Source organism: Palaemon carinicauda, chromosome 6, assembly GCF_036898095.1.
Source record: "Palaemon carinicauda isolate YSFRI2023 chromosome 6, ASM3689809v2, whole genome shotgun sequence".
Classification (NCBI taxonomy): Eukaryota; Metazoa; Arthropoda; class Malacostraca; order Decapoda; family Palaemonidae; genus Palaemon; species Palaemon carinicauda.
The window spans coordinates 28288211-28314178 of NC_090730.1; the positions used below are offsets into that span (position 1 = coordinate 28288211).

The 25968-nt window shown below is 39.4% G+C and overlaps 1 protein-coding gene across 4 annotated transcripts in view; it reads left to right on the forward strand.

Moving 5' to 3' along the window:
• LOC137642534 (microtubule-associated protein RP/EB family member 1-like) overlaps positions 1-25968 on the forward strand; it is a 65301-nt gene that overhangs the window by 7020 nt on the left and 32313 nt on the right. For all 4 annotated transcript variants that reach the window (XM_068375165.1, XM_068375163.1, XM_068375164.1 and 1 more), the window contains exons 2-5: positions 5161-5327; positions 9760-9866; positions 18307-18366; positions 23170-23317. In XM_068375165.1, the coding sequence (XP_068231266.1) occupies positions 5168-5327; positions 9760-9866; positions 18307-18366; positions 23170-23317 (475 nt within the window). In that variant the 5' untranslated portion in view covers positions 5161-5167. The remainder of the gene's footprint in view (positions 1-5160; positions 5328-9759; positions 9867-18306; positions 18367-23169; positions 23318-25968) is intronic.

Consider the following 25968-nt stretch of genomic DNA (forward strand, 5'->3'; position numbering starts at 1 on the left):
AGGGACTTAGTCTAACATCTGCAACATCTTCCTGCTCAGGTTGTTGGTAGGTTGACAGGAGCCATCACTTTCACTCTTCTCCAAGACCAAAGTTCAGTGACATTTTGTGTGCGAGTAAACCAGGCTGATTGAGTTTCAGGACTTTCTCCCTCTAATTTGTATTTTTCCCTCTATAGAACCTGACACCGTAAGTTACACTTCCTGCATAGGTTAAGGTCAAAGTGATGGTTATGCTACCTTTGTTCCGTAAGTGGAATACATATCACGCTATTTATTAGGGGTTGTACTTTCGGCGGAGCTGAAATGACGAGCCATTAAAATTTAGTGAGGGTTAACTACCCACACCGCTAGTTAGCGGGGGGAGGGGGGGGGTTAGCTTGCTACCACTCCCGTTCACACACCTGTGATTTAGTCACTTTTACTTTTGGCTCGGATCGAGAGTGGTTGTTTCCTCTCTCCCTGCTCGCCTATTCTGGACTGCCATTAATTTTTGTCTTTTAACTTACTTTTTCTTATACTTGTATATACAGTATATGAAAACATTCTTAATGTTTGTGTATATAGGCTATGTGTATAGAAATGTGATAAGTTTTCTTTTCAGTGTTTGTGCTGTGTGTGTTACACATACGACAACGACACTTGCGTAGATTAGCAAGGCCAGCACAATTCAACTTTGTGGGGAATGACCTCTCCCTCTCTGGTCCATCGCTCTTCCCGTCGGTATATAAATGTTAACTCGGCCGCCGCAGGGAAATTGTTGCTGCCTTCGGCCAGACTCAGATCCAATGCACCAGCTCTTGCCAAAGAGTCGAAGCTTGCAGATCTAATGCACCATCTCTTGCCTAAGAGCCAGCGCTTGCCTGCTCTCCAGGCAGAAATTGAGCACCAGCATCACCGTATGTGCCATCGCTTCAGTACTCTCCTACACACTCGTGCAATAGGCAGTTAAAAGGAATAAGAATTTTTGGACTGGTCACCATTGCCCCATTCCTCCCCGCAAACTCATAAACATTGCCACCGGGAAAAGAGGAATAAGGCTTCACAGAAGGATTCAAGATCCCGAAGATTCCATCCTACAAGGGGAATCGAAACTGGGAATCCTTGGTCCCTGTCTCTTCTGAAGTTTCTTTTTTCCTTGACAGACCACCGTCAGCAAACAGGAAAGCATCAACAGTCTGATATCTAGATCACTGTTTGCTGATGGCTAGTTCACAGTTTACAGATTGCTAGTTCGCCGATCACCAGATCTCCAGTTGCTAGCTCAGTGCTGATCTTTGACCTTTAGTCCCTCCAATGACTAACAATCTCCAATTGCTAGTGTTTCCAATCACCGATTGCTAGCCAATAATCAGTCGTCAGCTTGCTGATCAGTAGATCACCGATGGGCAGCTCATTTTTCTTCGATCATTGAACTCAGCTCGCTGATCTCTGACCAGCCCATCTTCAGCTTGCTCATCTCTGACCAACCAGGGGGGTACCATAATCAGCTCACAGACCACCGATTCATCGGCAATTTGCCAGCAATTCGTGACTCGAACTTACTTGTCAACCTCTTCCTGTAGTTTCCTAGATCAGAAGGTGTACAACATACTTCTCGCTACTGGCCGTTCGCCATCACACTAAAGTGATCGCCAAACGTTCGACAACCCTCATCAACAGCTTGTCGATAGGGAACTACTTGCGAGCACTCTCCAACTACACAGTAACCACGATGTTTCTATTCTAAGGAATAGCATCAATCCCATCAGGGCGCATGGTAAGGCTAAGCGTTGCCTTCCTTCTGTTAGTTAAAGGAATTCTCTCTGAGAAGAATTCTTACACTGGGTATCGCGCCTGATCCTTTACGACACGAGTCAAGACTCCAGCGTCGACAATCTTCCATGCAAAAGGATCCGCAAGGAGCTGTCCCTTTGGGTCGATGTCCACACCATGTTGGAGTTCGAACAAGGGCTACGACCTCAGGTCTTCATTTGCACACTGGACCTAAAGGACAGTTACTCCCAGGTCCAAACCATCCATTTAGGAAGGTTAGAAGATTCAGTCTAGACAAACAAGAAACAACAGATCAAGGCACTGTGCTTCGGTCTTTCTACTACACCCATCCTGGTCGCACAGGATCGGCTTCTGTCTTTGTCTCGGGACGACTGACTGACCTTAGCAGACTCAGTGGCAACTTTGCATTAACACCGGAACTTCTGAAGTCTTTTTACCAAGATTCAGTGATCAGAGTAAACCTACGAAAGTTTTCCCTACTTCCCTCCCTGAAGACTGGTGTATCTGGGAATGCTTCTAGACACCAATCTCCACAAAACCTTTTCAAAACAAGAAAGACTCCCATTTCAAGAGACTTGAGTCGGAAAAGAAGAGAGGAGGGACCATAGTGCTGTACCACACGACCTCAGCCCTCTGGACAGAGTCTGAAAGCACCTTCACTTGAATCTCTTAAGAGATGAAGGCCAACTGTCCGGTCCTTCAGCAGCCTCATCGGTTCCTAACAGACCACTCAGTGATGTGATGGACGATACACCACACACCACTTAGAGACTCAACATCGACAAGCAAGAAGGAACTTGCGCGTAGCCTCTTCCCATCTAACAGTATAAACACTAAGATGGGCCTAAGTCCGTTCGGTACCACTATCAGCCCGGTTCATTCCAGACTAGAAGAACGTGCTCGCCGACAATCTGTGCACAACATCTCAGATAAGGTATTCCGAATGGACTTTGGATCGCCTTGTAGCCGACAAAGTCCTGATTCTCAGGCTGCCGTTGCTCCCCAGCCCTAGACCCCAAGGCTCTCTGGTAACAACGGTGAGTACAAAAATGACGTTTACGTCTCGTCCCTGTTTTATATGGAGAAGGGCACTCAAGAAGGCTTAGAACATCGGTCAACCTCTCAAGGACTCTCCTAGCTCAGCTATGGCATTATGCAGAACGGTTTCCAAACCTTTTGCAGCTCCTGATAGTCTCTCCAAGAGAACCCTCTCCACATCACAGACAACCCACTTCGACACCTACCACAAGCTATAGCTTTGCTATGATTGTACGCCTGGAGACTACCCAATACCTCTTTGCGAAAAGGTTGTCTAGATGTCTGAGGAATTCCTCAGCATCAGTCTACCAGGCAATATAACGTCGTGTGGTTGATGTCATGTGAAAGTGTGTGTCTCCACTCGATACCTTGATTCCAGCAATAGCGGAATCCTCGAGATACCTTGATTCCAGCAATAGCGGAATCCTCGAGTATATAAAAGAGGAAAAGACACAGGGTCTTTTCCTCTTTTATATACTCAAGGATTTCGCTATTGCTGGAATCGAGGTATCGAGTGGAGAGACACTTTCACATGACAACCACACAAGACGTTATATTTTCGACAGGTAAAGATGATCACTTAACCTTGATCCTTCACCTTCAAACTGAAAGAAAGGGACACCCTCTCATCGATAGACTTTTCCTAACTCATACGGACTTACAACTTGCCTTTCCCCATTCGGCATTGAGACCTTCCTCTCGGAACATGGTTCAAATTCTCCGATCCCTAAAGGGACCTTCTTATGTTCCACTTCACCAGGCAACAAATTTTCTCCTGATTTAAGAACATGATGTTCCTACACACTCGGACAGCAACCATACGAGTCAAGGAACTTCATGGTCTCTCTTTCGACATTGCGCATTATTGAGAAGGGCGAAAGACAATGTTCAGTTTCGTCCCTGAGTATGTCTCCAGAGATGACGGATCCTACACAAGTCTCCACTCGGTAACGGACAATCCAGATCATCCGTTACTGTACCCAGGGTAAGGTATGAGACTTTACCTAAAGGAAATGGCAACAGCCGGCCCGGGTCCCTTCTCTTGTCATCAGCACTGGGAGAGACTAGAGGTGGATCACCGAAACATCATCTTGACATGAAGACTCATAGTGTCAGGGGCATAACTATGCCCCTGGTCCTTCTTAGCAGATTACTCCGTGACGCAGGTTTTACAAGAAAGGATGTGAATGCTCCAGGTGACTTTCATAGCCTTTCTCCTGCAAGACGTGACCCACAGGAACTCGATACGATCTCTATCGGTCCGGTGGTGGCTGCACAACAGCTTGTTGTATACCTCAAGCTCCGTATTGGACAACTAGCAGAAGGTTAAGGGCACTGTTACCCGGTTTTAGTCTGCGTGAATGAAAAGATTTGACTGGCTCTTATTCTTTCCTTCATCCTACCCTCTCATGGGGAAAGCAGCATCCTGGGTTCTCTGCATAAGCGGACATCAAACCACTGCAGGTAAACCATGCTCCCTTTTGTACCTAGTATTAAGCTAATACTGTTGCGTCCCCATACCCTGGCGAGGTGGTATTGGGAAGTCTTGGTTACTTCAGGTTTTTCCTACATAGACTTGGAATAACTTTACCCAGACAGTCACACTTCTGCACGTCTCAACACACAGCTTGTGTAGGCTGCGGACCTTGTGTAGCAAGGTTTAGCGAGGGCAGGAACTCCCTATTTTTTGAGTACTAACATACTCAGATAAGGATCCCCCGGGCAAAGCCAAAAGCCAGATTGGCACGGACGTCCACCTATCCTAATGGGTGAGTCACCCCTAATAAATAGAGTGGTTTGTATTCCAATTATGGAACAAATGACAAATTCGTTGATAATTTGTATTTTTCCTAACTATACAAACCTTAGCTATTTATACAAACTTGCCCGCCATCCTTATCCCCCTTGAAGTCCTACCTCCAAGCAAAGTGACTAAATCACAAGTGTGTGACCGGGAGTGGTAGCAAGTTAACCCCCCCCCCCACCCCGCTAACTAGCGGTGTGGGTAGTTAACCCTCGCTAAATTTTAATGGCTCGTCATTTCAGCTCTGCCGAAAGTATAACCCCCTAATAAATAGCTAAGGTTTGTATAGTTAGGAAAAATACAAATTATCTACGAATTTGTCATATTGGATGGGCATGGCCTACTCACCAGTTGCTACTACTGTACTACTAAAAGTTTAAACAGTCCGTTCCATCTTCCCTGAAAGTCTTTCTGCTATTAAAAGTGTCTGATTAGTATAGTAAGAAAACAAATACTGTATACCGTATATTGCTTTTAAATTTGTGATATTCCTTGAAAAGGTTAAATTAATTTGAAATTTTGACACTGCATTTTTTTTTTTTCAGAATAACTATGGCTGTGAATGTTTTTTCTACGAGTTCCACTTCTGAAAACTTGAGCCGTCATGACTTGCTCAGTTGGGTCAATGACTGCTTACAGTCTTCCTATTCTAAAGTGGAAGAACTTTGTACGGGAGCAGCATACTGTCAGTTCATGGATATGCTTTTCCCAGGTACAGTATGTATATTTTTGTATTTTCTTTAAATTTTTTAATATGCAGACTTGTTTTTTCTTACATTTCTTGGTAGAAAGTGTAATCACCTTTTGTGAATTATATATGATTAAATTCATAATTCTAAACTATTTAGTAGAATGTATTCGAGAGGAAATGCCTGAAGAGTATGGCTGGTGTATCTTGATTAAATAGAGGTATGAACAAAATAGTGAGGGTGGAAATGGGTGTAAGAAATGAATTAGCAGGTAGGGAGGATATGAATTCGTTGAGGTGGTTTGGCCGTGTAGAGAGAATGGAAAATGACTGTCTTCTGAAAAAGGTGATGAATGCAAGAGTTGATGCGGGAAGTACAAGAGGAAGCCCAAGGTTTTGGTGGATGGATGGAATTAAGAAATCTCGGTGATAAGAGGATAGATGTGAGAGATGTAAAAGTGTGTGCTAGAGATAGGAATGAATGGAAAGAGAATGTGACAGTTCCGATGGGTCCTGCTGCTTCCTCCGGTCACCTTGGTTACCGTGGAGGTAGCGGTAATAGGGGATTCAGCATAAGCTTCATTTGTGGTGGATAACGGGGGAGTGTGGGCTGTGGCACCCTAGCAGTACCAATCAAACATGGCTGAATCCCTCGTCAGGCTGGGAGGAGCAAAGAGAAAAGAAAAAACCTTTTTCTCTTTTTTTAAACATTAATCTTACCTGCTGGTTATATAAAGATAGCTTTAGGTCTCTGACGTCCGGCAGAAATTCAAAACTCGCGGCAATCGCAGATAGAGTAGCCAGGTGTACACTAGCGCCCTCACACGAGATACACAGAACCATTCCATGAATCCCCAGATTTTCTCTGCCGGTCACATCGGCAACATCGTTGGAATTTCACTCATTAACCTGGATTTTAGCAGTTATCTTGGATTTACTCAAACAACCCCTCCTGGAAGGTACCATCTAAATCTCCAAGCTCTTCATCTAACTGTCTTCAGATTATTGAAAAACTCACAAGATCTAGAGGTTTTTTCGAAGGAAGCAACTACAGCTATTGCAGGAGCAAGGAGTACTTCTTCCATCAAGGTTTAACAATTTAGGTACGAGGTTTGTTAGAGAGGGGTGCAGAGTCAACTCTCTTTCCTCGCCCAGTACTTCTGTAACTCAGGTTGCTGACTTCCTGTTACATCTTCGAAGGAAATACAATTTTGTTAGCCTCTACCATTATAGGATACAAGAGTATGTTAGCAACCGTATTCATGACTCAAAGACTTGGACCTTTCTAATGTTAAAGACCGACAGAAACTTTTCAAATCGTTTGAAACATCAAAGCAACAGCTCCAGGATTCACCAGTTTGGAATCTGAATATTGTCCTGAAGTTCATTATGAGTGACAGGTTTGAGCCCTTGCATTCAGCTTCATTTAAGGACCTCACGATGAAGACTATTTTTGGTCAGTCTGGCGACAGCTCACAGAGTCAGTAGGATTCATGCTTTTACCTTAAATGGTTGGTTTTTTCGAGATCACAAAGCTATCTGCTCATTGCAGTTAGGCTTTCTCGCCACGAACGAACACCCTTCTCAACCTTGACCCAAGGCTTTTGAGATTCCGAATCTTTCGGATGTGGCTGGCGAAGAGTTAGAGAGTCCTGTGCTCAGTAAGAGCCCTGAAGTTATATCTGAACTGAACGAAAGAGTTGCGAGGCTAGTCGGAAGCTCTTTGGTGCTCGGTCTAGAAGTCCTCGTTACAGATGTTGAAGAATGCGCTGTCATTCTTCATCAGGCTCTTAATTAAGAGGCTCATGCACTTTGCAGTAAGGCAGACTGGAAGTTTTTTTTTATAAAGGCCAAGACGCTTGAAGTTCAAACTGTAACAAATTCGGTGACCTTCAAGCAGAATAGATCGTTGCAAAGCATTAAGGGCACAACCTTTTAGAGAAGTAAATCTGTGTTCGCTTCACTTTATTTGAAACGTTTCCAGACTCTTTTTGAGGACTGCTTCACTCTGGGACCATTCGTAGCAGCGAGTGCAGTAGTGGGGGAAGGATCCACCACTACGTTCCTATAATCCTAATACCCTTTTCTTCTCTTAGAACTTTTGTATTTTTATGGTTGCTTGGAGATTGGTCGACAGTCTTCCACAATCATTGATTTTAGCAGGTGGTCAATTTTGTTCCTTGAGAGAGCCTGGAACAAGGGTATTGGAGGAGGTACTGTCAACATAGAGGTTTTTACACTGATTTGACAGCTCCTAGAGGTCTTTAGCCCCCTGGGTGGATCGCTGGATCTCATAAGGAAAGCGGACATAATGAAAGTATTCATTGAAGTCAGCTTCCTTATCAGATACGAACCCTTAAGCGTGTTTATTAACTCTTAAGTAAAATTCCAACAATGTTGGCTCTGTCTAACCCTCCACCAAGGGTGTTGTTCAGCTATTTTTATATAACCAGCGGGTAAGTTTAATGTTTAAAAATGATATTTTCATAATAGAATACATTTTTGAACATACTTACCCGCTGGTTATATAAACTTTATTCCCCTCCTCCTCCCTTCTAGAGACATTCTATGGGCATGGAAAATCTTGGGATTCATGGATTGGTTCTGTGTATCTCGCGTAAGGGCGCTAGTGTACACCTGGCTACTCTATCTGCGATTGCCGCGAGTTTTGAATTTCTGCCGGACGTCAGAGACCTAAAGCTATTTTTATATAACCAACGGGTAAGTATGTTCAAAAATTTATTTTATTATGAAAATATCATTTTATGTCGGCTACCATCCAAAAACTTGGAAGAAGTTCCTAGAGATTTTTATTTTTTGTTACAGTTCTTTGGGAATTAAGATTTTGTAAGTCATTGACTGAAATTGGAGGAAAAAAGAATGACCAAGAATAAGTAGTCATTTATGGGCTTGGTTCTTGAAATGAATCTTTTTACAGCAGACAGATTTTTACAATGTGTTCTATAACAGTAAAACTTTACAATACTGTATGTCGTAGTATTGCAACCCATACATCCTAAAAGTTTAAACTTTATTGCAGGTAATTATTATTATTATTACTAGCCAAGCTACAACCCTAGTTGGAAAAGCAAGATGTTATAAGCCCAAGGGCTCCAATAGGGAAAAATAGCCCAGTGAGGAAAGGAAATAAGGAAATAAACAAATGATGAGAACAAATTACCAATAAATCATTCTAAAAACAGTAACAACGTCAAAATAGTTATGTCATATATAAACTATTAACAACGTCAAAAACATATGTCATATATAAGCTATAAAAAGACTCATGTCAGCCAGGTCAACATAAAGACATTTGCTCCAACTTCAAACTTTTGAAGTTCTACTGATTCAACTACCTGATTAGGAAGATCATTCCACAACTTGATAACAGCGGGAATAAAACTTTTAGAATACTGTGTAGTATTGAGCCTCATGATGGAGAAGGCCTGGCTATTAGAATTAACTGCCTGCCTAGTATTACAAAGTTAGTATTTTTCAAGTATAGTACCTGACTGTACTGTAAATTTTTAAGAATAGTTAGAAAGCCATATTGTTTCATTTGCAGTACTGTAGTGTAATTCTGTACTAGAATTGGGTATAAAAAATATAATTAACAATTGACTATGGATTCAGTGACTTGTATTACAAAGAAACTCCTCTCAGTTTTACCTTTGTCTACCAATACTGTACAGTCGTTTACTTAGCACTCCCAAAACATTGCAATTCTTCCTCACTCAAGGGGTTAACTACTGCAATGCAATTTTTCAGTAGCTACTTTCCTCTTGGTAAGGGTAGAAGTGACTCTTTAGCTATGGTAAGCAGCTCTTCTAGGAGGACACTCCAAAATAAAACCATTGTTCTCTGGTCTTGGATAGTGCCATAGCCTCTGTACCATGGTCTTTCACTGTCTTGCCTTTGGTTAGAGTTTTCTTGCTTGAGGGTACACTCAGGCACACTAATTCTATCTTATTTCTCTTCCTCTTGTTTTTATAGTTTATATATGAAATATTTATTTCAGTGTTACTATTCTTATAATATTTTATCGTAATTGTTAGCTACTTCTCTTGTAGTTTCCTTATTTCCTTTCCCCACTGGGCTATTTTTCCCGTTGTAGCCCTTAGGGCTTATAGCATCCTGCTTTTCCAACTAGTGTTATAGCTTAGGAAGTAATAATAATAATAATACAGTTGACTTTGATTGAAGATGAAGATTGTTTGATGAAAGTTATCTAACCATATGAAAAATAGTAAATGGATTATATATTTTTCTGTAAACAAAAGGAAAATTCCTGTTCTATAAGGACGCTGTGTTTTTTTTATTTTAGAAATAGGATAAATACTTAATAAAAAGTTGGCATTTTTTTTTAACTTTGACTTTTAGGTAAAAAAGAATTTTTATTGCCAATTTCCTGACTGTATAGTGTCTTTTGAAGTATATGACTCTCCTCCTCTTGCAGGATCCATCATGCTAAAGAAAGTGAAATTCAATGCAACTCAAGAACACGAATTCATTAACAATTTCAAGTGCCTACAGTATACATTCAAGAAAGTCCATGTTGACAAGGTAGGTTCAACATTTCTTATCAAAGTACGTAATTATAACTCATGGCAATGCATATTTTTCTAGTATTGCTTTGGAAGCGAGCAATTTTTCTATACCTGTACTTGGCACGGTCAGTGTAAGTTCATTCAGTAGTGGTTTGATAATTTAATTTTGTCGATTTTTTTTCTTCATTGCAATCCTTTACAAAAATATACTAGTGCAGTACTCTATACTGTCCTGGTTATCTCAAAACGTCTTTTTAATCAGAAGGAATCCTTCCTGGGTTAGGAATTGTTCCCCATTGTAACTGTAAACTGCTGCTTTCCAAAAATATAGTAGATAGGGGAGTGTGATTTTCCTGGTGAATTCACAATTTTAAAATACAGTACAGTAGTTGATGTTAGTTTGGAGTAAAATTACATGACTACTGTGCTTTTAGTATTTAAAAGCTGAAGGAGTTTTATGGAGATGTTATGTTGATGTGTGGTGTTTTCTTAGCATAGTTTCTGAACTACAGTGTATGATACTCCTTATAAACACAGCTAAAAATAAGTAGTTTCTATGCAAATACAAATCTTTTTCCTTTAAAAGAGAAGATTGTTCCTGTCCCAGGAATAATCTTTATTCTTGCACAGGTACAAACCTTCAACCTTCAATAGGAGTATGATTTCAGCGAAGCTGGAAATCTGTTAAGATTTATAACAAGGTGTTGGTAGTTGCTGATGGGCAACAGGGAAGTCCTGGCCCCTTGCCAGCTCACTGAGAAGTTACTTCGACTTCAGCTGCTGAGTGATACAAATATGCTTTCGGTCAACAAACTAGGCTTATTACAGTAATTGCTTTCTTCTTCATCTTTGCAGATTGCTTGTGTGTGCGCCTGTTCACAGAAAAACCACAAGTAGACGTTGCGGGGCATTCATAAGCAAGCTGAATGTGGATCCCCATTCTTTATGTCTAGTTTGCAGGTTTCACGTCTGTACGTAGTGGCAGGAGTTCGGAAAGAAGAGAAAAAGAAAAGAAGCCAGATTTTTCCCAATTGCGTTATGCCACAAAAGCGAAGAAATCTGCTAGTTCTCTTCTTTCTTCTTTTAGAACTCGGGCTTCTAATCCTCCTCCTAGGTGAATGCAAAGATGGAAGGCAACTAATTTTACCCTGGGGCATGCCCAGATTGAGATAGTAGTAGATATCTCTTAGTTAACCTGACAAGACACTTTTTTTTTTTTTTTTTAGATGACACTACTAGTGACGACACCCTAAAGATGTTAATGGCTGTCCTTAGGGCTGGAATGTATCCCTTCTAAAGAGAGAGTTCTTCAAGCTTTATCTTTACCCAAAGCAAAGTCTCCATGGATGGAACCTGCTTAGTATGCCACATCTGCAGAAGAAGCTCTTGGGTCTCCCCACTCAGGATTATCTTCTGCAAGAATAGCTGGCCAGCTATCTTCACTTGGAGAGGCACTTTATGCTTCAAGGAAGCTCTTAAGCCTTCCTTCTCCTTGTGGCCCCTTACTGGCTACACCTTCATCAGATGGTCTCCTAACTTAGACCATGTTTACAGGACGAAGAGGAGAGTTTCTCTCCAGCAGTGGACGTAGTAGACTCACCCATAGATCCTCCTTCAGGGTGTGTATTATTACATCATCAGAGGAAGATTCCCTTCAGTGCAAAGGAAAGAAGTCTTACTATGGGAAACTATAATGTCCTCGTGCTTTCCCCACTGTTCATGCGCACTCATTCTTATGAACACTTTCTGACTGGATCTCTCACCTGTGTGTGCTTTCTGGAATGAGCATGAGCACACTTGCCAGCTAGCGCACACTCGTCAGTGGTACTTGATCCTTGTTGTACTTGTGTGATCATTATCTTGAGCACTCTTTAGTTCATTCACACTCTTAGAAAGTGCTCCCCTCTGTGCTTGATCAACCTCCTGTTTGTGTGCGCTCTTCTATTCGCATGTACGTACACAACTTCAGATCATGCTTGCCATCTTTTTTGCGATATACCATCTGACTTAAAAGAATTTCCTGCGTGCAAACATGAGTATCGCAATTAGTACTTCCCTGTTTGTCTACATTCTTCACATACAATGCACCAATCAACGAGAATGAGCTCCCCTGAGCATCCTAAGGCATTCTCTAGGATTTTCAAGATTGCATCTTTGCACTTAATCTGCAGACAATGAGATAGCGATAGTACGCACACTCCTCTTCCCATGCTCGAGTGATCAGCTTTACATGCACAAATCTTGAACATTCTTTGGAACAGGAAGATAACCCTGTTAGGAGTCTACATGTGGACATACTGTACAGTCACACTCCCGTAATGACACACTCCTAGCAAACTTTGCTCTTCAGCAAAATCTTCCCATTACTTACCCTCCTCAAATTGAGAGGAAATAGTTTTCGAAGTGCATTCCCTTGGGGGTGCAAGATCATTTACTTGCACTCTAATGTGTGTTCTTTGCATTCATGCACTTCTCACTATGAGCGCTCACCTATGCTTATACAATCTGCTAGTAGGAAAGACCAGGTTACGAACAGGCGCTCTCCCAGAATAACATTCGCATGCATTATGTCCACTCTTGTTCTCCAATTACGGAACTCTCATCGATTCCTGTTTCTACCTCATGGATGATAACCTCATACTTTACACTTTCCTAGTAATGCTCACACTACATTTCATAGTGGATTTTAATACTCACTTGCTCTTTAAATAACGTAGTTAGGGAGAACTCGAGTGCCATTCATGCTTCCAAGCGTCCTCTCATGGTTCTAAACGCTTTCCTGTTTGTGCGCTGTTATCTTTGGAATCATGCACCTAGAAACCTTTTGAAGGAACATGCTCTTTAGTGTGCTCTTGCTCACCTCATAAGAGGTGCTCACCAATTGAAGATATCTCTGCGACACAACAGTGGTCAAGACAGGCTTTGGTTTACTGTATTCAAAACCATATGCTGGGAATATTCCTCTTGCAAGGTACTTGGAAGAGGATAATTTCCAAGCAGGTCACAGGAAGAGGCTCCCTGCTAGAAACTGAACTTCCCTTGAGGAGAGCTATTGTAGGACAAGGTCCCAACTGCATTCTTCTCCTTCAGACAGCTTGTGTATGCAAGGAAAAGACACTATGATAAGATACGGAGGAAGAATAGAGATCTGAGAGATGTATATTTCTAGATCCTGATGCATAATTGTTAAAGAATCTTCTGTGGTTCTTGCTAGGGGCAAGGCCTTCCAGTTCAAAGTCCAGTGTATTGGGTCTGTCAATCGCCCCTAGGTGTTCACTTTCGTCTCGGCTTGATTGCATGCCAACATCATCTGGTTACTGAGGTACCTCGACGATTGGCTAGTCCTATCGTACTCCAAGAGGCAACTCCTATGACAGATTTCTCTCCTTTTACCAGAATCTGGAGATCAGGATAAATATGAAGTCCAGTCTTCTTTCCAAGCAGAAGATGGAGTACTTAGGGATGAGAGTGGGCACGGTAGTAGGAAAAGTCTTTGTTTCTGACGATAGAGTTACCAGGCTCAAAAGGGTGGCACACCTTTTTCTAAAACTGCAACTGCTTCCAGCTTATCAATGGCAGCAATTTCTAGGCCATTTATTATTGGAGAAGCTGGTTCCCTTCAGGGGTGGCTGAAGAGAAACTAGTCAGAGCAATGACCCTCCCTAGTTCCTGTCAAACAGGAAGTAAGTTCCCATATGAACTTGGGGCTGAAGGACTGAATTCCGTTTGAAGGTTCTCTATTAAAGTGCCCAACTTTAGAACTTTTGTACATGATGCATCAAAAGAAGAGTGAGGGGGCCATCTAAGAGTTAATGTTATCATAGGCCTGTGGTCAAATATAGAGGAACCTTCATATCAACGTTCTATAAATTAAGGTAGTCCTGGTGGCACTACAGTCACTCCAACAGAATTTGATAGATCACTTGGTAGCATTGTTGAATGACATTATTACTGTAGTGGCCTACAACAAGAAAAAGGTACCGCTTCTCAGCACCTGTGCAACTTGGCGATACAGGCACAGAATAAAGCAGAACAACTGCCACTCAGGTTCATTCCCAGAAAAGGGAATGCGATAGCCAATAAACTAATTTGACAGGGGCAGGTTCTTGGGTTAGAGTGGTCCCTTTAACCTCAAGTGGTGAAGAACCTCTTTAAGTTTGTGAGGTTCCCCAACAATAGGCATATTCGTAATGAAAGTTAGGAACAAACTCCCTGTTTACTTCTTGCCAATACCAGATTTGGTAGTACAGTTAGAGGATGCCTTCCAACACTTGTGGGAAGGTCTCAATGTCTGTTTTTCTGCTGTTCGGCCTGATCAGAAGGGATGTCAACACAGTGGACAACTCCAATCCTCAGTGTGACATTGGTAACCCTCAAGTGGCTGCACGTAGTATGGTACCGTAACTTTCTGATGCTATTAACTGAGGCTTCAAAACAACTACCCAGGCGATCAGATCTCTGCCAACCCCATCTTCAGGCATAATGCAACTCCATGACGCACCTGTCTCTTCACAGGTGGAGGTTATCTAGCATCTCATTAGAGGGGGAGTTTTTTCTTATTTTTTTTTGCAAAACTCTGCACAGGAGATTGAATATCTCAGGAAATCCTTGGCAATCTACCAAGCAAAATGGGACATCTTTGATTAGTGCTGTAGGAGGGGTACTTTTCCTCTTAGAGCCTCTTTTCAACTAATATTGGACTTCTTGGTTTTCTTACATAGAGAGAAACTCCTTTCAGTTTACGCGGTAAAAAGCTACCACTCTCCCTTTATTATTATTATCATCATCATCGTGAGGGGGTTGTGAATCAATTGTTGTTTGCAGATATTATTAGTTGCAGAGTCTGAGGAGAAGCGGGGTTGATTAGTGACAGTTCTCAAGTCTTCAAAAAAGGCCCTTTACAAACCACTGAAACAAGCTTTGGATAAGGACTTATCCCTTGAAAGTCTTTCTTCTTGCTTTTATTTCAACAAAATGAGTAAGTGAGCTACATGGACTGTCCTATCTTTTCAGCCATTGTGAGGGTTGGAAAAAAGTTTTTTTCCTTTCTTTCTTAATATGTAGCAAAAACATAGAACCTCGCTAGAAACTACCAAAGATTTAAATAATTTTAAATGTCCTCCCATAGGAAAGTAACCAACATTCCAGATGAGTTGCTTCTATCCCCTGGAAGGGAACTAAAATGCTACCTCAAAAGATCCCAGCCATTCAGACCACAACTGCAGAACCTTTTTATTGGTGCTGGTAGGGTCAATAAGAAAATCTCCAAAAATGCCATCTCTATCTGGATTTGGCAAACCCTAAACTACTGAACCATACAACTAGCACAGGGACGCGCTGATGAAGTCAGAGGAGTTGGTTTGGTGTTATCCTTTTGAAAGAACTTGTCAGTATATCAGGCCCTGAAGGCAGGCGTTTGGATACAACAGATGATCTTCAAGGTCCACTATGTATGGAAATGCATCACTCACAAGTCACTTGACACTTACTCTGTAGGACCTGTGGTAACTGCTCAGCTGGTGGTGTAGCATACTTGGATCCCTCACAAAACAAAAAGCATCTCATCTAAGATGACGGTTACTAAGGCAGTCGAGGATGATAGTAAGAATATCTGGCCAAATTACCTCTTCTTCCCCAACCTTGGGAGGCACCTGTTAGACTGTTATGTTACTGGAATGGACTTTGATGCAGGTAAGACACTATACCAAGTTACTATGCTCTTGATTTTAAGATAGAAATGCTTATTCCCCAATCCTCAGGATGAGGAAGAGGATTGATAGTAATGTGAACCCATCATTTTACTTAGCTTTAGATTACAGACACCATGTCATAATTAGGGTACTCTATAGTTTCTTTTGTGACCACCTGTCTATGACTGTAATCTAGCCCTATCACCTGAAATTCAGATGATTGGAATTGTCGTGGAGTCAGCACTCTTGCTCCTCATAAGGACTTAGTGCTTAGACTACTGAGATTTTAAACCAGTCAGTTGAGTTATAGGAATTTCCTCTGAAGGATGAGTCTCTTATTAAAGGACGAGGGTTTGTATAAGTGTAGGAACAAATTGAAAATATTTAGAAGTTATGTGTATTTTTCTTAATTACAAAGGTATTCCACCTCATCCATCCCGTAAGTTTGAACTATAAGGTCAAAGTAGATTCTTGGTGAGCTGGCATGGGTCATGGCTTTCCCTGCTACCTGCCAGTAACTAAGACACTTCACTAGTAGTTTCCAGATTTTCTAAAGGTCTTGGGTTTGCATAGTTAAAAAAAAGCAAATTACCTTGAAAAAATTGTGAGATTTTAAAAGACCCAGGTTTGTATAGCTAGAAAAAATTTATTTCTAACTTTGTTAGATAGTATTCAGCAATGGAAGAAATTCATATTCTTGTTAAAATATGCCCAGCTAGCTTTAGATAAGTTGATTAAAGGGTAACCTAAAGAGGAAGGGTATGGTGAGCCTGTGAAGGCTAAAGTTGTTTAATATCAAGAAGGTATTATGATAAGTGTGAATATAACATAAGCAGTTGTTTTGATGCTGAGGGGCTTTAAAACTTAAATTGCCAATTAGCTGTTCTACAGAAAAAAAATCCTTAAGGGGCCCGGTGGGTTTGCTAATTAGAGCAAACATCAAAATCCTGAAAAAATTCACTGAGATTCGTATGGCAATGGAGAATGCATATACAAAATATTTTGTCAAAAGTCCTCTTACTTTTATTGTTACAGGGCAGTTAGTAAAAGTAACTCAATGAGACAAAAGCATTATTCCCTATAAGAAAAGGAACTATTTCTTCTGTTATCGTAACTATTGATAATTATTACATTTTAACATAAAACAAATTGTGAGCAGTGGGATCTGTATAGATTCCATGAGTCACAAGACTACGTATTATTCGATAATTACACACTTCGGCCATCAGTCCTAGCACGAACCTCATAGAGAGTACACGTTTCAGTTTAAGCTCTTGACTTTCACTTGTTTTTACGTCTCTATTTCTCTATTTCGGCAAGAATTTCATCATGCCTAAGAGGAAAAGATAATTTCAACATCTCGCTAACATAAGGATGACGAAAATTCGCTCTAATGAATTCAGAAGTGGGTAATATCGGCGAAAATAGCGTAGTTAGTGAGATGATAAAGGAGTGACCGTCTCGCCTAAAGAAGCAAGATATTGATCAAAGTGATCTTCATTTATGATTAGATTATGATAAATAACTTTGTTTTGCTTTATTAATATCCAAAAATACAAAGAAAAACTTTGAATGCCCGAATCTGAAAACTTTACTTATTGTCCTTCAAATTCTATCTTCTCCCTTAGTTTTAAAGGTATAGCATTGAAATTTGTTATATAACTTAGAAAGCCATTATAAAACAATAAAATGTTGCCCTTTTTTTTCAAGTTTTGTTTCATATTTTTTTCTTAATTTTTCCCCCCCTGATTTTTAGGGTCTATTTTTTTACCATAATGAAAAATTCATATCTAGCAAAAAAATAAATATTAGAAGAAAAACTGCACTTGATTGGATGTCTACATCAGGTCTAAATGTGGTAGTAAGCCCAGGTCTTATTAATGATTATCAAGGGAGGTGATAGAATTTGAAAAACACTCATTTTCAGGATAAAACGCTCTGGTGTCGTAAAACCGAAGATGAGAGGCAAAAATCCTATACAGTTTGGAGATGTCCTAAGTCACCTTATTAACCCTTTTACCCCCAGGCTCTTTGGAAATTTCCAACCCTTAACCCCCAAGGGGTTATTTTTTCCCCAGCACATTTTGCAGTATATTTTTTTTTTAATTGTTCTAACAGCCTTAATTTTTGTCATAGAGAGGTCAGGTTGGTCTCATTCTCTTGGAAAATGCCTGAATTTTCTCAAAAAATATTCAAAAATATGAAAAAAAAAAATTTTATAGCATTTTTTTGCAAGGACGTACCGGTACGTCCATGGTGGTAAAAGGATGAGTTTTGTGAAACATACCAGTACGTCCTTTGGGGGTAAAAGGGTTAAGTGGTATGAATGTCAGAGTCTTGTCCCTAAAAAACGGCATTAGCCGGACGTCCCTCCTAACTAAGAAAAAGAGGAAATTTTATCATATCTAATGTCCTCTTGTAATGAATTTATGCTCTTATAAACTGACTGAATTTTTAGCTTATTTCGTAGGCTTTATGTAAGATAGCTTTTTTCTTTTTATTTTGGTACTACTATTATTGATATCTCTCAAAACTAAGATAACAGGAGAGTAGATTTGCAATCCCCTCGTTCCATTTTTTTTTAGTCGCCTCTTACAACACAGGGATGAGCACAGGTGTAAAAATCCCCCCCCCCCTTTTTTCCTATCAAGAATATTCGGATTTCAAGTCTTTTATATAAGTAATTGTAATATTTAGTTTAACATGTAATATGTAGTTTAACATGTACTTTTATTTTTTCATTTTCACTTATTTTTCTACTTTCAGATTGTTCCTGTCGACAAATTAACAAAAGGAAAATTCCAAGATAATTTTGAGTTTTTACAGGTATGTTAACTATCCCTGTTCATGCATCATAATTCTAACAAAACCCATAGTTACTAGAAGGAAAAGCACTCCTTTATTTTTACACAAAGTAGAAGCAAGTATATGAAAATACAGTCACCCCTTCACATTTGCTGTTCTGAGTTGTGCAAATTTGATTATTCCTGAGGAGGCCTGCAAATAATTTTTTTTTTATAATTTAATTTTTTCGTGACCCTTCTTTCTTTGATCGTCAAGCTTTCAAATTTTCTTGTTTGCTTGCCTACCTTGCACTGCATCACGTCACTCTCACAGTTCCCACCTTAGCATAGACATTTTCTGTTCTAAATGCTTTGTTATTCCTTCCTTTTTGTAAATTTTTTTTTACTATAATGCTTAAGAGAGCTTCTATACAATCCTCCAGAGCTACCTCTTGAGTGTCAGGAGGAGGTAGGTAACTGGAAGGAAAAGTAGGAGTGTTTTACCACAGGAAGCCAAATGTTCCATGTGAACAAGAGCATTGTTTGGTACATCAAGAAAAATGAGATCAACCTTTGTGCTGCCATAAGTGCATAGGCTTAGTTTTGAGATAAACATGCATTTGTTATTGTTCAAAATGAAGTTGTAGCTATTGCAAGAGGCAGCAGGGATAAATCTTAGTATATTTGGTTGTTGTTGTTATTATTATTATTATTATTATTATTATTATTATTATTATTATTATTATTATTATTTTTATTATTATTATTATTATTACTAGGTAAGCTACAACCCTTGTTGGAAAAGCAGGATGCTATAAACCTAAGGGCTTCAAGAGGGAAAATAACTCAGTGAGAAAAGGAAATAAGGGAATAGATAATCTACAAGAGAAATTAAGAACAATTGAAAATCTATTTTAAAATAGATCCTTCATATATAAACTATAAGTAGAGACTTATGTCAGCCTGTTCAACATGAAAGCATTCACTAGAAGTTTGAACTTTTTTAAGTTCCAGCAATTCAACTACCTGATTAGGAAGATCATTCACAACTTCGTCATAGCTGGAATAAGTTTTTTTTAGAATACTGTGTAGTATTGAGCCTTACAATAGAGAAGGCATAACTTTGAATTAACTGCATACCTAGTTATTACAAACAAGGTGGTATTGTCTGGGAAAATCTAAATGCAAAGGATGGTCGGAATTGTGAAAAATCTTAGGCAACATGCATAACGAACTAACTGAACGATGATGCCAGAGATTAATATCTAGGTCAGGAATATGAAACTCATACTGTAAGTTCTTGTCCAACAAATTAAGATGAGATTCAACTGCTTAAGACCAAACAGGAGAAAAATACTTTAAATTAGGCAGAATAAAAGAATTAAAACGCTTCCTCAGAATAGATTGATCACCAAAAATCTTGAAAGACACTCAATACTACAATTTTGTGTGCCATTGACAAAGAAATGGACTGAAAGTCTCTCTCAAATGTGAATTTGCTATCAAGAATCACATCTAGAAAGTCATAAAGAGTTAAAGAAACATTATCAATGCTGAGATCTGGATGCTGAGAGGCCACTGTCCTCGGCCTGCTTACAATCATACTTATAGTTTTGTCAGGGTTCAACTTAATGCCCCGTAATTTGCACCAGTCATTAATTTTAGCGAAATCTCTATTAAAGGATTCAGCAACCAAAAATCTGCATTCAGGAGATTGAATTGATGCAAAGAGAGTAGCCTCATCTGCATATGCAACTAGCATGTTTTTAAGGCCAAACCACATGTCGTGTATATAGTATGAAAAGTATTGGGTCAAAACACTACCGTAAGGAACACCAGATATCATATTCCTATACTCACTATGGTGTTCATCAACAACAACTTGCAATCTATTACTTAAAAACTGAATAATGATGCTAAGCAAAGACCTACCTACTCCCAAGTGTTTGTTTGAAAACATCATAAGGTCAAAAGCAGCTCTAAAATCAAGGCTGGTCACACAAATTTACTGACCACAATCAAGGGATTTCTGTATAACATTGAAGATTGTAAGATGGGCATTACATGCTCCAAGGTCTTTACATTAGCCAATTTGCAAACTAGGGAACAGATAAATACTAGTAGCAAACCTATTTAGATGTTGAAAAACTGTAGATAATATGAGTGATATGGAAATTATGGTAATCAGCTGGACTAGAGCAACCACACACACATTTACATAATGGTGTAACATCATCAGTTCTCCAAGTGCTAAAAGAACCACTTCTTCCTAACTTGCAGAAAATAAGATAACTTGGGAGCTAAGAAATCTGCAGTCTTTATAAAAAACAAAGGAAAATACCATTTGTGTCTACACCTCCATAAGCATTAAGGTCCATCGAGAGAGTTTTAATTTCACGGGACCAAAAAGCTAAACTAGTTAGTTTAGCCTCAGGAAAACAGGAATGAGGAAAATTGAGATTCTCATTACTCTGCATACTGTCAAACACATCAGCCAAAAGGTACATGGATGAAATGACGGATGCACTTTTGCCGAAGGACAAGAAGTAGAAGTCAGGAAGCCAAACAGACAATGCCATATGGATAAAATGTCTAACATACATTAAATTGAGCAGACACAATGCTGAATATTTATGCATAAAGATTCATATAAAAATAAATAAGATGACAAAAATATTTTTCTAAGAGATAAAGATAACTATACCAATGACCAATTAACTAATTCAATAATTACTGTTTACCTGCCTAGTTTAATTAACAATTAACTAGATACTAATACTGCTATGAAGTTATGTATTTTTTTTTTTACTTTATTCAAGTGTGACTATGGAATTTATCCTTTTTTTCTAATTTAACCATGGAATTCATTATAACAGGACCTGGCTAATGAAAACTGCTTCTTGATGAATATTCATACGTTAATTTTCTAACATTATTCTTAAAGCATTGAATATTGTAACACTCATGAAAGACCATTTTGTTAAAATGAATACCCATACAGGATAAGCAAATTTGACATTGTGTCCATTTGACTTAGTTAAGTTAGTCATTTCATCCGTTCAGCTTCGTGGGTTCTCCCTTTTGTCCTTCGGCAAAAGTGCATTCGGTATCCTGTCTGCACATGAGCCAAAAGGGTTGCCGTTTCTTTTGGACAGTGAGTGACAGCTATCTGGTTTAAGTAAGGAGGAACTGTTAAGCCTACACAAAGATTGCAGATTTAAGGGTAGTCCACCACTTATGTTCCTTGGTTTTATCAGATAGGTTTTCTTTTAGGGTTAAATTTTATTTCTTTTCAGTTGAAGCATAAACTCTCGAGTTATAACTCCTAACTGAGTACAGTTATTCTAAGTAAAATCTGATCTGTTGCCCTTCCAAAGATGATGGGCCTCCTGCTTTTCCAAATAAGTTCGTTTGCAATCATCATTGAATGAAGATTTGTCTTCAACTCTATACTTCAGCACATGAGAAGGGATACACCTATCAATTATGCTGACCGGATTCTCATTCAAAAGAATTGCAGGGTTAACACTATTATACAATTGTAAAAAAGTTCAATAGGTCACTCAAAATGCCATTCCAATCTGCCGAGATTTTATGTAAATCTTACATTAGTAGAATGAAAGTGGCTTCCTTCCTTGGGAGTACCTATGCTAATGACCTCTTATGAAGGTAAGAATACCACTGTGACATTACAGATATGTGATATATTTTCAGATTAAGAAATTGTTATTACATAAATCACAAACTTGTGTTGTGGCTCTAGCAATTACCACCTTATTTGAGGCTGACATAATAACCTTGCCCCTCCTGCTGGTAGTGATAGTCATTATTTTATCCTGCGTCAAGGGTCAGACAGATGTCTTAATATTGTCACATAGGGACTTCCCCCCCACCTAAGAAAGACTCCCTTATTAATGACGAGGGTTTGTATTTACGTAGGAACTACTACACATTTTTAAAATAATTAGTAATTTTTCTAGCTGTACAAATCTGAGCCATTTATTTATATTTCCTACCTTTTGAAAATTATTGGTAATGTTTTGTGGTAAATATTTCTTCTCATGTTTTATTCCTGATTTTCTTTGTGTAATGAAAGTCAGCCATGTACTGTACTGTATTTGCATAGACAAACATTACCTTTTGTTATATATTAACTGATTGTTAGAGATATGCAGTTTAAACTCATGTTGATGCTTTAGTTAAGGGAAATGTTCAAGTATTACTGAAATATCCATCAAGAAACTAGGAAATTTAGATAAATATAGACACAAACCTTTCTACAAAACAATTGGATATTTGTATTCAGTGGTTACATAGTACAATATATTAGTTCTTTACTATTGAAAGCAAAATATAGATACTTTGATATCAATGTTATTTAGTTCTTTAGTATTGAAAGCAAAAAATAGATCTTTGAAATAGATTTTATTATTAGTAAGGGTAATCCTCACATATATCAGGTGTTTACAAAGTTTTTGTTAAGCCCATTTACTTGCCACAATATCTTCTGTCCTCATGATTAAAGTGAACCTAATGGAAAAGTTTAGCCATCAACTTGGGTGTTGTAGCAAGGTTTTTATTTTATATAAAGTTTCTTTAAAGTGTACAATTGGTTCTATGAGTTCAACACTGTAGTTACTGTATACTCTACAGTGCTTATTGCAGGGACTACCTGTTGGTATGCTGTTGTAAGTGTCTGAATGGCAATCATGAAAGCATTTGGAAATAAAATTTTGGACCTTTTAAGTAAAGATATAAAGTTTAGAAATCTTGTACTTCATATCGAAGCCCCATTTAAATTGTTTTTGTTTTGTATACCTCATTCTTATCCTTCCATTCTTTACAGTGGTTTAAAAAATTCTTTGATGCAAATTATGATGGGTCAGAGTATGATGCTTTAGCTGCTCGATTTGGTGAACCTATGATGGGCAAGAGTGGAATGGCCAGAAAACCTGTGGGAGGCCCAACTGGGGCCTTGGCCCGACCTACTGGAGGTTAGAGTTCCTTCAGTATAAGCTTTTACAGTAATAAGGAAAATATAAAGCTCCTTCTATCATAGAAAATCTTTCCCTCAAAAATGTTACTCAATTTATCTTGCTAAATGATATAGGTTATGGGATTCCATAAGTAGAATATTGTCTCATGTCTAGTTTTTATTACCTTAACAATTGTAGTTCCCATTAATGTAAGTATAAGTTAACTTAGCAGGTAGGTTATATGTTTATCCTAAAGAAAGTGAAAATTTTTTCTATTGAAATTGGTGCATGAGATCAATGCTTGTCCCAGAAGTTTGAAGACAAGATCTTTAGCCATTATCTAAAGCTAATCTAGAAAAGCTGTTTATTTTATTTTAGTATTTTAACCAGAAGTGCAAGAGATATGTAAATGATACTGTACTGTTTCAGACATATTGTTTTGAACAGGTCATTAAAAACAAAAACAAGAAAAAACAGCTATTGTGAATTGTTATTCCAGGTTTTCATCTACCGAAAATGAAGTAGAAGTTTGTCATTTGTTCATACATGAATACAAACCATTGTCCTTTAATGTGAATATGAGTTCAGCAAAGTTATAGCTACTGTTAAATTTTAATGAGGTAATTATGATTACTGACAGGTAGTGGGGGAGAAGTGCCTCACTCACATGTCAGAAAGCTGGACATTTAATTTTTACTGTGTTTGCAAGCAGTACACATGTATTCTTGCTTCCCATCTAATTTTGGCTGAATTAAGTTTTTGCTTTCCCTTTTTAGACACTTGTGTTTGAAGAATGAATTAAAGGAAGAATATGCAATGCTATGCTGTTGGTTCTGGGTAAACCTAAGGAAGTTATTCTTTGGACATTTCTGGTGCTCTGTTAGCAGGAGGTTTTGCTGCTACCCCTGAGCTGTTTTAACAGATTCCTGCGTCACCTGTAAAGGTGCTGAAGGATATATAGTAGTACCTGCTGGTATAGTCTTTGCTGCTTTGAAGAGTTCTCTGTGGTCTCTTCACCAATGGGGTGTTGTTGATTTCCACGACTGCGAAGAAGGATAACAACAGATTTGTTCATCCTTCTCCTATACTTCATCTTTGTTAGATTTTTCCCACCACTGCTACTTCTAAGATGTGATATTGAAGTCCAGGAAGACTGATTGATAGTAACCGCTTAAGTTGCTGACAGATCTCTCCCTACTTACGTGAGAGAGACAATTTGGTACGGAGAATCAACCTGGACTAAGAAGGTGTCTTGGTACGTGGTATAGGGACTTTAGCTCCTTCTATCAGTGCTCAGTCCTAACTGAACCTAGCATGTCTCTCTCTCTCTCTCTCTCTCTCTCTCTCTCTCTCTTTTTTCTTTGGGGGGTGGGGGGGGGAGTTTCACATATGCATACAGGCTCTAGGAATTTCCCTTTTTCTTGTGTGACTGGTAACAAAAACAAGTGACCCTTGGGCCAAAGTCAGCTGGTAGGCAGGGCTCAGCTAGAAGTGTTGTGGGTGGGCCACTTAATGGGTTGGATTATGGTAATGGCAATGACGATAGGTCCAGGGGCGGAGCCTGTTGATCCTTTTAACAAGAAACAAGACACCGAGTTTTATAGGTTTTTTTGAGTTGGTCGGGGCTTTTACCTTCCCCCCCTTGATACATCACAGGAGGTGGTTTTCTCAAGGGTTCTCCCCAGTCACATGAGCATTTGGATTTTCCCTTTCCTCAAAGGTTTAATTTTCCCTTTCCTCTAAGGTTTTTAATGCCAGGGCTGGTGTATCTGCTAAAGTCTCTAAGGAGATTGGAGAAGGGAAGAACTTTTCTTTTCTCTTCAGGCACCGAAGCAGTATCTAGAAGGTAAGCCTTTGCCTTCACTGAGGTGAGGGCATTGGTTTATGTTCCTCTAGAGGATTTTGTGGCGATGAAATTTGTCCTCTATTTGTAGTAGAGACTCGATCATTCAATATATGGCTCCGTGGAGCTTGTTGAGATACGTGAATACCAGTTTTGTCTCTCCTGACACCCACTTACTCAATAATGCTTCCTTCCTTATCTCCTTGAGGCATTAACTGTACTGTATATTTTCCTTTTCCTCCTGCAGTTTCAGAGGGACTATTTGTTGGTTACGGCGCCGTTTTGACAAGTCCCTGTTTGATAAGATAGTCGTATACTTTCTTGGAGCACCAGGGCAATATTGCTACTTGAGCCCAAAAGGCTCTATCTCAAGCTTTTGCTTCATCCAGGTGAGCATATGGCAGGTTCTAGAGGTGGTTAGTTGACTTCTTCTCATGCTGCCAGTTATCCTTTGACTGGTCTCCCTTATTAGATCTGTTGCAACAGTTCCCTCTTTTGGCAGATTTCCCAGAAAACTTGGGAGAAGTTCTTGGCATAGTCTCCATAGGGAAGGGAAAGGGACAGTCAAAGGGCGATTCTGGTGCTTCTGGTCTCGTGGGCAAGGGTTTTTCTGGAGGAGAGTCGTTCCCTCGTTTGGAGAATGCTGTTGGGCCCCGCCTGTCTTGCCATTTGTCAGCTTGGCAGGAGAGAGGGTTGGACGATTGATTAGTGGAGGTCTTGAAGGACAGTTACCAGGTCCGTTTTGTTTTCAGCCATCCCCTTTCTGCCTGTCCACTCAGCTTTGACAGTTTCCTTGCTGCAAGCCTTAGAGAAGTTGGCAGATCTT